At 38.2% G+C, this 14,264-nt stretch overlaps 1 protein-coding gene across 3 annotated transcripts in view; it reads left to right on the top strand.

Moving 5' to 3' along the window:
• The window catches only part of LOC145997224 (uncharacterized), a 63,068-nt gene extending 52,992 nt beyond the window's left edge, over nt 1-10,076 (top strand). For 2 of the 3 annotated variants that reach the window (XM_083134005.1, XM_083134006.1), the window contains exon 4: nt 6,954-10,076. In XM_083134005.1, coding sequence (XP_082990131.1) covers nt 6,954-7,665 — 712 coding nt within the window. In that variant the 3' untranslated portion in view covers nt 7,666-10,076. The remainder of the gene's footprint in view (nt 1-6,953) is intronic. The other variant, XM_083134004.1, reaches the window with a different exon arrangement.
• The last annotated feature ends 4,188 nt before the right edge of the window (nt 10,077-14,264 follow it).

Genomic DNA, 14,264 nt, shown 5'->3' with positions numbered 1-14,264 from the left:
AAAATAAAGCAAATCAAATTAATAATGTCGCTCCCGAAACCTAGTGCTATTAGCACAGGCACCAAGGGTAAAATATTATGTTTTATGGTGTTTGTAAGTGTCCCTTTATTAATTTCATCATACCATCACCCATCTTCATCTTCGCGATAAGCCATAAGTGGCAGAAAAGCGAAGTAAAATAAATCAACTCAATCAAAGGGCTGTATTGAATCCTGTCACAAGTGTACTTCGTGGCATACGAGTAAAATTATCTTACACCGCCCTTGTTATGAAAACACTAAACTCAAACTGACTTAACTGACTTGCAATGTTCATGAACGCCCACGACAATGAAGGTTCATTGTGCATATTCAGCCGAATTTAACACCCATAGCTTTACCAAGACACAACTCAACAGGGTGGCAACAAAAAAAAAAAAAAATAAATAAATAAATAAATAAAAGACTGAACATGTACGAAGGAATATTTATGGGATGTGGAGGTAGGGCCCCACACATTCTTGATGTCAGCAATTTTGGAGGTGATGTGATCAGTACCATGTCCGGCCACCTTTACCCCTCAGGATTTGAGGTTGGGTGAGCCACAGAGCCAGAAAGGGACAAGGCCAGAAAAATTGTCTTTAGATCACCCACCCTGTGGAATCGAACCCAGGTCTCCCACATGGCCGACAGATACCCTACCGACTAGACCACTGTAGCTCTCGGAAATGTAAGTGCAGAAAACTACAAAGACCTGATGGAGAACACGTATCTGTATCAGAAACATGGATGTAATAATTCCCTGTAGATACACATGATCCATTCCCACTTCTTCCTCGACTACTGTGGTGTGGCTAGTGATGCACATGAGGAATGTTTCCATCAGGTCAAGTGGACCACTTCCATGTGGGAAGACTACTGCTGGATGATCACTAAGGATGATCCTCAGCAGCTATACAAGCTGTAAAGCGATGGCGGGAGTAGAAGCAGACAAAAGTGAATACATGTGGTAAATGGGGCCAATCCACGAGTTCAGAGTGTGACAATCACATGCTTCAAATCTAAATATTTTGTTAACAAAGACATTGAGCTCATCCATATCATCATTATAGTTTCAGAATTATGACATTGTTACTGTCCTGAAGAGTGAGGTCTGTCAACAATGTTGTGATTGGACAATTCCAGAATAAGTGGAGTTCCGGGTGTGATTCACACGGCGGTAAAAGCTTCACCTACTACCACAAAACTTGAAAATTCAATGTATTTTTACAACTTTTTTGGGGGGGGGGGGGGTTGTAGATTGCAACCTTTCATCCCATGTCTTTTATTCCAGTGAAAACATTTTTATTTTTACTGTTATTAAAAAAAGTACCAGGTGTGATCACTGAAATTTCTGTGTATGACCTATGTGAATACCTCATTAATTATCTCCATTTAAAACCATATTACTCACCTAATACTTTAACTGAACAATATCAAAGGGGAAGAGAACCTGCTCAACTCATAAATTTTAATAATAACCAAATTTATTTGTGAAAATTACAAATTGTATTGTGGGATGGGTGAATATAGCCTATGTGCTGATGTGCTATAGATTTAAAAATCAGTTTGTCTTAATTTAAAGTCTGCCAGTTTTACCAAGGAACTTTACTTATGGCATAGTTTGCAGCAACATCTCTTCAAGGAAATACATTTTCCTTGAGATTTTCTGTGTGATTCATTTCAGCCACAGTTTCTTCTCCAGCAAATTGGGAATTCTGTATTACTTTTGCACAAAATTTATTTTCCTTGCTTAGGTGTTACTGTTTCTATTGAATCTCTTATACTGTCATGTAAGAATCTGGTAGTTTTATCTTGGAATCCACACATTACACCAATTTCGCTTTCAATTTGTGATTTGTCTGATAGAAAATAGTTATTGCATTAGTGTTCTACTGTCCCTTACATTAAAAGACAAACATAAATTTAGAGTATTTGAAAATGAAATCCTTAGAAAAATATTTGGACCTAAGATGGTTGTGGAGAAAGTTACCTAATTTAGAACTGCATAATATGTATTCATGTCAAGATATTAGAATGATTAAATGAAGAAGACTTAGATGGGCAGGCCAAGTGGAACGAATGGGAGAGGAAAGAAGAGTTTACGGGATTCTTGTTGTGAAACTGATGGTAAGAGGGAAGGCCTGTAGGAAGGCCGATACGAAGATGGTGGGATAACATTGAGATGGGCGTAAAGGAATTGGTAAGGAAGGAAAAGAGTGGATTGTTTTTGCCCAGGATAGGGACAAATGGAAGGCTTGTGTTTCTGCAGCCATAAACCTTCAGGGTTAAGAATGCTAGAGAGTTAGTTAGTGCTCTACTGTTAAATATAAAAATTACTTGATACAACATTACTAATTTGTAAACAGTATCAATAAATAGAAGTTTGCACAAGTAAATGCTCATGGTTTACAATTCAGTGTGCTTTAGATGAAGACATGGTCAAATTATGCACATTTCGGATATCTCTCTCCCTGGTGACTGGTGGATAAAACTTTGACCCATAAATCTACAGATCCTTGGTCTCTTTTCCACAGGATATCAATGGCTCGGGTTACATAAAATGTTCCCAAATAGCACCTGTATTAAAAGTGAACTGTAATGCCTCACATAATCTAAACTAATCTACAGTGCTCATGAGTATGTTAAACTTTTAAAGTTTCTACCAAATTGCTGAGTGGTCATCACAGCTTGCCATAATGCCAGGGGTCCCAGTTAATCCCATCATGGGCATGGATGTTCTTTGTGAGCATCTCTTGATCAATTTCATCATATCACCTCTCAGTCTCATCTTTGTGATTAACCTAAAGTGGTAGAAAAGTGAACTAATATAAGTCAACTCACTGTCAACCAAATTGTTAACATACATTTATCATGATAAAAAAAGAATCTTCAAAATTCATTTCACAAAACACAAATTTGTAATATATGTTAGATGAAAATATAATCATGGCTATCTCCTGGTAAAGTACTATAAGTTTGGAATTATGCTTGGTTGTAAAAAAGATTTTAAGAAACACAGGACCCTTTTTTCTTGTATAGTAGTTTTTTTTTTGAACCATCTAATTTTGCTCTTAATTTTGATCTTCATTGTGGAAATACTATAATGTAGGTAATAGTAAGATACATTTTCTGGCTTCAATGTGTCGTGTTAATGGTGTATTAAGTATTAACCATTGTGTAATAAACCATTTATTATTTAATACTATCTTAGTTCTCACTTTAAATGCTAGAGGTATTTTTGCAAGTATTTAAAAAGATTGGCTTACAGCACCTTCAGTCACAAAAATTGCACATCACAATTTGTTTGTTGTAATTTGATATTATTTAAAATTTATTATATTCATTCATATCATATTCATTGTGTAACAAATTCTCAACAAATATGCTAATAAGTAACCTCTGATTCCATCCACTTCACTATTGACTAAAATGAAAATATAAAGCGTCATTGGTTAAAACGGGCCAACCCTAATATTTCGATAGCAAAAGCTTATACAACTATTCCACAGAATCCCTATTCGGTAATACTTATTAAACAAGGATACCTAGAAATGTGAGCTAAATTTTTGGAAGAGGGGTAATTAAGTTTCTTTGCATGATCTCTATTAATTGCAATCACAGTTTACACTGCAGCACATGGAAAATAAATTATGTGGTGTTTTATAACTTGAGGTCAAAATTCAGAACAGTTCTTAAACATTTCTCAGTTCAAATGAGCTAGTCATATTACAGCACCTTGGGTGTGGAAAAGAACCCAAAAAATCTGATTCCCAAGGTAGATGACAACATAGATGGCAGTGCGATCTGTTTCATTACTGCTTTTCTTATGAAATTAATACAGCTTAGTTTTTAGAATACATTGTGTACATTTTCTTGTCTTGAAAGACGGTAAGCAAATTGATGGAAACAGTTATATTTGTGGAGTTATTTGTTGTCTCAAAATGGTATTAATTTGGAAGGAAAATTAAAATAAAATAAATAAATAAATAGCATGCATAACACAAGCAGCAACATTGCAATATGGTGCTGGGTGTCAAGGTTTGGGTTGTGTACTAAAGTTTATTTCTCTATGTTAATAGAAAATAAGTAGTATCAGAGAGATTTCATACCAAAGCAAAAAACCACACATGTCACTTGGAAGAGAGCACTCGGTAATCATGCAGCCTTTCGAATCAAAGCGACACAAGCACGGACTGGGCCGTTTCCTCAGGGAGATTTAGACACACAAGCAGCATGCAACAAACGACACAGGTATATCACACCCAAGCAACAAGGGCCCTTCAATCCAAGGAAGTTTTCAGACTGAAGCGAGACATGTAGCAACATAACGGGCCACAGAGACCTATGTTTGTTGATGAAATCTTCAAGCGACAAGTGTCGTTTGTGGCTTGTCGCTTCAGTGTGAAATCTCCCTAATGCAAAACATTCATCGCGCATGTGAGAAAAAATGAGGCAACATGTTGCACAGTGTTAAGGAAGTAGCCCAGTTTGAGCCACATGCTGGCGAGAAAGCGACACATGTGACTTATCGTGTCGCTTTGGGTCAAAAAGTTGCATTTATTTCTGAAGGTTAGTTTCCAAGACGTAAGTGTCGCATGACGCTTGTTGCCTGTCACCTAATTCATATCACTTCGGTCTGAAAGCTCCCTCAATGGCATGCATCGTGTCGCCTAGTTGTGTTGTTTGCACAGTGAGCATCAATGCTTCATTATACTTTATTATATACTGAAGGGGCCGTACCGCATATCACTTGGTTGTGAACCCCCCTGCCACATGTTACTTTGTATGTGACACATGTTGCTTGGAAATGAACCTTCAGAAATAATTTGAAGTCTCTCGTATTGAAATGACACAACAAGCTAAACTTTTCACTTATGGTGCGTGTGCTAATCGGACTGATTCATTTTCTCAATAGCGTGCATAATAACTCTTCAAACTCCTTCATGCCACTCAATGAATGATTTTTTACAGACTGGAATTGTCCATATAGGTAGTCATGTCAGTGTCGTTTGTCGCATTGGTCTGAAAGTTCCTTTGCTATCATGACGATGGCACTAAGGGAGTTTTCTGAATTTTCTTTTATCAAATTTCATGCCATAATCAGTTATCATCACTGGGATTACTTTAAATCAGAAGAAAGTGACAGGAAATATTGAAAATGCAAATGTTTGTGTATATTTCTTTCAAATATATAACAGTTGGGCTGAAAAGTTCGTAGGCTAACATAGTAAAAAATATTTTTTTGACAAAATTCGATTTTATTATTCAGTATAGTTGCCTTCGAGGGCGATACAACGATTATAGCGGTCATACAATTTTTCGATGCCATTTTTATAGTACGATTTCTCTTTAGCCTCAAATAGGCCTCAGTTTCGGCGATTACCTCTTCATCAGTGCTAAATTTCTTTCCAGCGAGCATTCTTTTAAGGTCTGCAAACAGGAAAAAGTCACTGGGGGACAGATCTGGAGAATATGGTGGATGGGGAAGCAATTCGTAGTCTAATTCATATAATTTTGCCATCGTTTTCATTGATTTGTGACACGGTGCATTGTCTTGATGAAACAGCACATTTTTCTTCTTCAAATGGGGCCGTTTTTTCGTGATTTCATCCTTTAAACGCTCCAACAACACTATGTAATAATCGCTGTTGATGGTCTGGCCCTTTTTGAGGTAATCGATGAATATAATACCATGCGCATCCCAGAATACTGATGCCATAACCTTGCCAGCCGACTGTTGCATCTTTCCACGCTTTGGATTCGGTTCATCACGTGCAGTCCACTCTGCTGACTGTCGATTGGACTCTGGAGTGTAGTTATGGAGCCATGTTTCATCCATTGTAATATATCGACGGAAAAATTCGTGTTTATTACGGTTGAATATCGCTAAACATTGCTCCGAATCATCACAACGTTGTTGCTTTTGATCGATTGTGAGCACGTGCGGCACCCAATTTGCACACAGCTTTCGCATTTTCAAATATTCATGCACAATATGTCCAACACGTTCCTTTGATATTTTTGAAGTCTCAGCTATCTCGATCAACTTCACTTTACGATCATTTAAAATTATTTTGTGGACTTTTTTGATGTTTTCGTCGGTAACAGCCTCTTTGGGGCGTCCACTGCGTGCATCGTCTTCGATGCTCATTTCGCCTCGTTTAAATTTAGCAAATCACTTCTCAACGGTTGATTTTCCTGGTGCAGAGTCCGAATAATGTTTATCAAGCCAAGCCTTGGCTTCAACAGTATTTTTTTTCGCCAAAAAGCAATGCTTTATTAACACACGAAATTCTTTTTTATCCATTTTTTCACAATAACAAAAGCTGCTTCACTCACAATGCTATATCTCACGAACTAATTATCCGGCAGCTGTGAAATTTATACACGTATCTTTTGAAGGTTAGTACTAAGTAAAAATCACATGGATTTAATTCTAGTAACGCCATCTATGAGTCAGCCTACGAACTTTTCAGTTCAACTGTTATATATTGCAGTAATAATAATGAACCTTTTTGTTTAATTCATACACAAATATCCAGTTACGAGTTCCATTCGTATATTTTTTCCCATATTATTCATGAAAGTCCTTCAAAGATGCTAATTTAAGCACTTCATGTTTCACTAAAATATTGCTTGTCTTTGTCTTAGTCCACACTTTTGCTCCTCTTCGTGTGTGTAAATTAAGATCTTTCTCCCCTCCCACAAAGCCTCCAATGATTTTGCACGTTGCCTCCAGATTGCCCATTTCAGTGACATATTAAGTTAAGTGTTCAGATAAATATTTCTATCAACCAAAGGCTGTGAAATGTGCAGCTTCCATATTACTTAAAAATGTGTACAATATTAACATACATTATTAAATATTTTTGTGTTGAAAGAATATTGCAAGTTTCTTAAAAAAAATAAAAAAATAATACATTTTTTTTACAGTTACCAGTGTAATGAAAGACGTGATTCTTCAAAACATCCCAATGAAAAGACCACTTCAAGACCTAGAAAGAAAGTGCTTTGCATATGTGGAAAATTATTTCATACATGGTACTTGAAACATCACTTAAGAAGTTGCAGAGGCAAGAATGAAGGAGATCCTTACATTGGAAAGCGTGTATCATGTCCAGAATGTGGGCGAACTATCGCAGCATCAAGTCTATTACGGCATAAGAAAAGTTGCAAACATAAATTTTTATCGAATATTTCTGTGCCTGATAAATGTGTACACCCTTCATCCAATTTTGCACACTATATGAAAATGCATGGCAAACCCTGTCAGGCAGTTTTAGTTAATTCTTTCAGAGAATTTGTACCTTGTCCAAAATGCAGAACTAAGGTAAAAAAACAGAACTTTTTTTCCCACATGAAAAATAGTTGTAAAGCTAAGAAACTATTGTTATTAAATAATTGTTTTCCCAATAAAGTCATGTTGTCCCAGCCAACATCTCAAGGTGGAGGGAGTAAAGTGAGAATACAAGTTCAATGCAAGCACTGTGGAAAACATTTGACCATGTCAAACTTCTCTTCCCACCTGAGAACTCATGCTGAGGAAGAGCCATTCTCTCATTCACCCCTCTCACTCAGTTGCTCTTTGTCCTTTGATATTAAGTCTGCAATTACCAGGAAGTGTACATACAGTCCCTCTCTGTGATACAGAAATATACTTCTCCAAATTGATAAACAGCACTGTTGGAACTCACTCAGTTTTATTTCAGAAAACAAAGTTGCCACAATGGATAATACTTGTGTTGTAGTAATGATTCTGAAGACACCCAAATGTCAACATCTCTTCAGTATGTAATGGAGTGCATTTACAGACTAATGATGCTCTGTTGTCAAAAGTCACACCCTGGTGTGCAGCTTGTATTGTATCCTGTCCTTGTGTGTTCGTTATTGATCTTTCATCAATTTCATCTTCGCATTAGCCAAAAGTGGCTGGAAAATGGAGTAAACTGAAGCAATGAAGCTGAGTAGGGATGAAGCAGGCACGTATATTCTAAGCTACCTAGGCTATCGCCGAAGCCCATATTAAAATACAGGAAATAATCCCTCGCAAATTTAACGGATGGTTCACTCTCAACTAACGACCAAGGGGTAAGCTCTAGTGTATGGTCGTCTTTATTTATCTTCAGGCTTCTTCGTCTGAGGGAAAAGTCTTTGAACCAGCAGGCGGTGCTTTCAACCCACTGTGGCGTCGCTAGGCCATCTGCTTTGGGGGGGGGGGGGGGCTGCAACCAGATACACTTACTACTATTGTAAATATTTTTAATGTTTGAAAATAGCAAAGTGATTAATAAGACAATAATATATAACAAGCATAAGGAATTAAAACTAACATAGATTTACTGCATTAATTTTTATGAAAACAGGTGGATAGTCTTGTTCTGTTTTTCTAATGCTGGTGAACTATGACTTTATGTATCAGCTGTACTCTGCGGTTCGAATTTCTTGCAAAATTATCAATAACACAATCCACACACAATTCATGACACACTCCCTTTTCCGATTTCCGATTTCAGGCGCTTACTTCAAATAATAAATTTGTCCATTGTTGTACGAACAACAGTAAATGTCACAAAAAGCTTTGATAACAAACACACAATATCACAATTTCCGTAACACAAAACGCACCACTACAGTTTGCTCGCGTAGCAACCGTTGTGAAAATAGAACAAATGACGGCGATCGTTTGCACTGTTCCCAGCTAAAGACATGACGTGTCAGATGTAAAATCGTGGTTTAAAAAAAAAACTGTCACAACGAAACGATTCTTTCCCAGAATATGTATCTAGAGGAATTTTCTTGCATTACCAATTGTTCAAATATGTTTTCTCGAAATACTGTATGTAATAATAGCTAAAAATTGGGGAGGCTGAAGCCCCCTCCAAAAGGGCCTAGCGACGCCACTGTCAACCCATGACGTATTTGTGCTGGCAGGGACGACCTTGGTGATCCCTCCTGCTGGCTTCCAACCCCAAGCGCTGGAGACTGAAGCCTTCTCTGCATCCTGGTGATGTTATAGTGTTGCCAACAATGGAAATACAAAATTTGCTAAATAGCTGGAAAAAAATATTATAGGCGAGGGTGCCAATTTCCTAGGTGGGTGATCTAAGGTTGTTGGAATTTTTCCGAACTTGTACCTGCATTAAGCGTTTCGGGAGCGCACCCAGTCAAATGAAATTGGTTCCTGGGGGAAAGAGGGCGGAAAAGGCAGCCAGAGCATGGTGCTGATCGCTAAACCTCCAATATTAGCCAAGTTCGAGAATATGTGGGCCCCACATCCCCTAAATATGCTATTATGGCACAGTGCTATATAGGGGTGTGCAGGACAGAATTTTTTTGGTCGGGAAATTTTTTTAATCCCGACATTCGGGATGGGAAAAATTCGGTATTTCCCGTCAGGACAGAAATGTTCAAAATTTCCCGAACCTCTTAAAATCTCACATTTTCAACTTAAGTGATTGTTTTTGCATTTCTGGAACAAACAATTTCCGATAAGTTCCAGACACTTGCAATGCAGAAAACGTCGAGAATTAACAAGTTTTTAAAATGACCATTCAGTATTTCCCGACTGCTCGGGATCCCGAAAAGTCGGGAAGTTATTTCCCGATCCCGGACCCGACTTTTTGGGTTCCCACACACCCCTAGTGCTATATACCCGGGGAACGTTGCCTTTTATAATAAATTAACAAATATGTATGCATGTGCCGGCGTCTGTGGCGCAGTGGTTAGCACATCGAGCTGTGATGCCATGGATCCGGGGTGCGAATCCGACCAGGGCATGGGTGTTCGTGAGTATCCATTCAATAATTTCTATCACGCGTCCCCATATTCGCGAATAGCCAAAAGTAGCAGAAAAGCAAATTAAAACAAATCATATCAATCAATCAATATGCTTGTGTGTGGGTGTAAATTAAAATCTTCCTCCACCAACCAGTCTTAAATTATTTCACAACCTCTTTCTCAGCTTATAAGTTTCCAATACTTGGTCGACGATTTTAATCTTCACATTGGATTGCAAATATTTTCGTCTTATACATTATTATTATTTATTTGGGGATTTGTGCAATTTTTCCATGCCTATCGCCTTAGACAAATATTTATATTTCTTCCTTTTTCTCCTCCTTTTTTGGGGAAGAAGTCTTGCCAGCCAGTTCTCATCCTATTCTCGATATTTTCTAATAATAATAATGTGGACATTTCTCGTAACTTTAACACGGCATGTCTACAAACACAATAGGAGTAAATTGAGAAATGATGATTTTTAGGCATCTTTTTTTTCTTCAGTCACTTACGATTTGCTGTGTTTTTGCTAAGAGATCTCCCTCAAACACAGAACATCAGAAGTAACCGAAAGAAAAAAAAAGTAAAAAAAATCATCATTTCTAATTTACTCTTATTGTCTTTGTAGATATGCCGTGTTAAATTTAGGAGAAATGTCCACATTATTATTAGAAAATATCGAGAATAGGACGAGAAGTGGGGGGTTATTGCGTGGAACGCATGGATCTGATTGGCAAATAGGTTGCCATGACAACGAACTAGTTTTCACTACAACTACCAGGTGGCTCTGCACGCTATATTTTGTGACGTCGTGGTGTTTGCAAAAATTACGTGGAAAGCATAGGTAGAGTTACCAGACGTCCGGTTTTTCCCGTACATCAGGCACGTATCCAGAGGGGGGGGCTTAGGGGGCTCGAGCCCCCCCCGAAAGTTTTAGGTTTACACTAGATAAAATGAGTTTTTTTTGTTTCTTGTGGTGTGAAATAAAATAATGTGACAATAATTTAAGGAAAGAAACAATTATCGAGGCAAGACGGAGAATGTTCCGTAACCCTGTTATTGTTAATAGCACGTATCCAAGATGGGGCACAGGGGGCTCGACCCTCTCCCCAGGAAATTTTTCAGTTTACGTTAGATAAAATTAGGTTTTTGGCTTCTTAAATACTGTGAAAATAATGCAAGGAGAGAGATAATTATCGAGGCAAGACGGAACATGTTTTATACCCCTGTTATTATTAATAGCACGTAGCCAACGTGGGCATGAGGTGGCTCGAGCCCCCCCCTCAGGAAATTTTTAAATTTACACTAGATAAAATTAGATTTTTGGCGTCTTAAATAATGTGAAGATAATAAATTTATAAACCTGAGAGGAATAATTATCGAGACAAGACGGAGAGTGTTCTATAACCCTATTATTGTCAATAGCACGTATCCAAGGTGGGAATCAGGAAACTTGAGCCCCCCTTCAGGATTTTTTTCTGTTTACACTAGATAAAATTAGGATTTTGGCTTCTTGAATAATGTGATGATAATTTGGGAGAAATAATTATCGAGACAAGATGAAGAATGTTCTATAACCCTGTTATTGTATCCAAGGTGGGGTTTGATGTGGCTCGAGCCCCCCCCCCCCAGGATTTTTATTTTTATTTTACACTAGATAAAATTAGGTTTTTGGCTTTTTGAATAATGTGACGATGATTTAAGGAGATAGACAAGTATCGAGGCAAGACGGAGAATGTTCTATAACCCTGTTGTTGGTAATATTGCACGTACACTTTTCTTGCGCTTTCGGTGTTGTCTCAGCGCACTTGAGGACTATGTAGAGACTTGTCAGCATTTGGAAGCTGCACAACAAAGGTAGAGCCACACGTATGGCGTTTCGTTGTAATTTCTAATCTCTGGAAGGCGGGAGAGGGTACGTTCTTGAGTGAGAGAAGGAGTCAATTACTGGCGATATTAACGAATCCTTTTATCTGCGGAACGTTCTACAATGTAATGAGGATATAAATACGCCGATTCAATTTTTCGATTGATCTGTACAAGGAATCGGTTAATGAGATTTCAGAGGTAAGTGTGACAATTCATACAGTCGATTGGTGATCAGATCAGACAGCGTCTGTTTGCTTTATAAGATATAGTGATTCGAAAATGAAGACATTGACGACAGCAGAACTTCCGGGGCCTCAGAGTAGTGCTAGCTCGGTTCGAGGGCCGAAGAGATCAAGACCTGCCTCTCTCTCTCTCTCTTCTCTCTCTCTCTCTCTCTCTCTCTAAAGTGAATATTTCATCAGTACCGGATATTAAAACAGAAATATACTGCATAGATCAACTGAAAATCAAAGTTTTGAGTGATGATTTAGTTTTGCCAGAACTAAATTTCGTATATGCATTCTGAGAATTTCATGATATAAAAAAATACTTTTGTTTAAGCCTACTGGGTTCGAAAAACATTCAAACACTTAACTACCATAAAGAGAGAGCCGAAAATTTTATGAATGTCGAGAAGAGAAAGCAAGAAGATGTTGAATATGTAGACATTTTAGGCGGAAATTGCAGGCTCTACCCAGGCCCGTAGCTAGGCAGGGGCCAGGGGGGGCTGAGCCCCCCCTGGCATTGTCGCCAGCCCCCCCTGGCGTTGTCGTCAGCCCCCTGGTATTAGGTAAAACTATTGCATAATAGTGAAAATGTAGAGTGTGGATATTATTTGCTCATAACTTGATAGAAGGATAAATTCACAGTACATGAAGAGCAGCTATCACATTTGTTCTTCTTGTTTATAAACCGAAGTTTAAGTAACGGGAAGTATTTAGAAGGTTCTCCAAATTTCTTCCACAGGGGATCTATGCACCTTCGCTCCCCCTCTTTCGGCTTTCCCTTGTAGCAGGTCCTTTCCATCTGCATCAAAGGTCATCGGCTCCCAAGTTTTGCGAAGGGAAGTTTTATTGCCCGGTCAGGGGTGGGGTGGAATATAAGGGCTTGCCCATGCCCTGTCGGGGAAAAACATTGACAAAGACACTTCGTTGAGTTCTTCATTCGTGTAAAGAAGGTTTCGCGTTTGCGCGGGTGTTATTGTGTTTCGTATCTTCGTAAAACTGATTCGTGTGATAGTGAGTGGTTTTAGTAACGAATAATATAACCATGTTTCATCCTTGGTGTGTAGTATTGTGATATTTTAACGATTCCCCAGCACCATGGATAAATTTATAATTCGTAAAAAAACATCTGAATCTTTGACCACGGCGACCACCGTACCTACTCTTTCCCCATCTACGGCTGCCTCCAATCAAGAAGATTTCCAAACCAGGTGAGGAAATTAAACAGCTAAAACTCAAACATTACCCCCGAAATGCTGATGGACGGTGTTTTCAAAGTGACTTGTTTAAAAGGTTCAAATGGTTAGAGTATTCACAATTTTTAGATGCAGCATTCTGCTATGCTTGTAGACAATATCGGCCTTTCGGATGCAAAGAAGTGGCCTTTACATCTAAAGGTTTTAAGAACTGGAAGGCAGCTCTCGATAAAACCAAAGCAGGGCTAGTGAAACATGATGCGACACTTACACACATAGAAGCAAAGTCAAGGTGGGCAGAAAAGCAAAACCGTTCGTTGGTGGGAAAATCTATTTCTACACTAGTCAATCAGAATGTTCTTGAAAAGAATCAATATTATATCAAGAGCATTGCTGAAGTTATTCAGTTCCTTGCAATAAACGAATTGCCTCTTAGGGGAACGTACCACTTAGAAGAACATGAGGAACAAAGCCTGTTTCGAAATCTTTTCGAGTTCACGCTTTGAAAAGATGAGAAACCTGCAGACTGTTTTAAGCAGGTGCCTAAAAACGCATCTTACTTGTCCCCTGAAATTCAAAATGACATTATTGAAATAATGGCTGACATCGTACGTGAAAACATTGTTAGTGACATTAACAGTGCAGATGTTCCTTTGTATACTTTGCTTGAAGATGGTACACGAGATAAAAACAACAGAGAAAACGTAGCCATAGGAATCCGCTATGTAAAGAATGGGACAGTCATGGAATCAATTCTGTGCATAGAAACACTGTCAGCTTTTGATGCAGAGTCTTTTGCAGATCTAACACTAAATATTTTTCAGAAATATGGTTTGGATAGTGCGAAATTGCTCAGCCAGTGTTTTGACGGGGCTTCAGTTATGAGTGGGAAGAAAGGGGGTGTGCAAGCTTTAATCCAGCAACGGCTAAGGTGTCTAATTCCTTACGTTCATTGCTTTAACCATCGGTTACATCTGGTAATTGTTAAATGTGTGGATGAAATTTCTCCAATTAAACACTTTTTCGAACAGAGTTCCATGTTGCACAATTTTCTAAAAAAGGGAAAAGTTGCCATTTTATACGAGGGGAGAAGTCTTTCGCGACTTTTAGAACAACGTTGGTCAGGACATTTAAAAATGACGAGAACAATATTTGAAAACTACAGAGATATAATTCAT

Source organism: Lepisma saccharinum, chromosome 13, assembly GCF_977018435.1.
Source record: "Lepisma saccharinum chromosome 13, izLepSacc3.1, whole genome shotgun sequence".
Taxonomy (NCBI): Eukaryota; Metazoa; Arthropoda; class Insecta; order Zygentoma; family Lepismatidae; genus Lepisma; species Lepisma saccharinum.
Note: the sequence above shows the minus strand (reverse complement) of the source record. Positions and strands in the feature narration are given on the sequence as shown.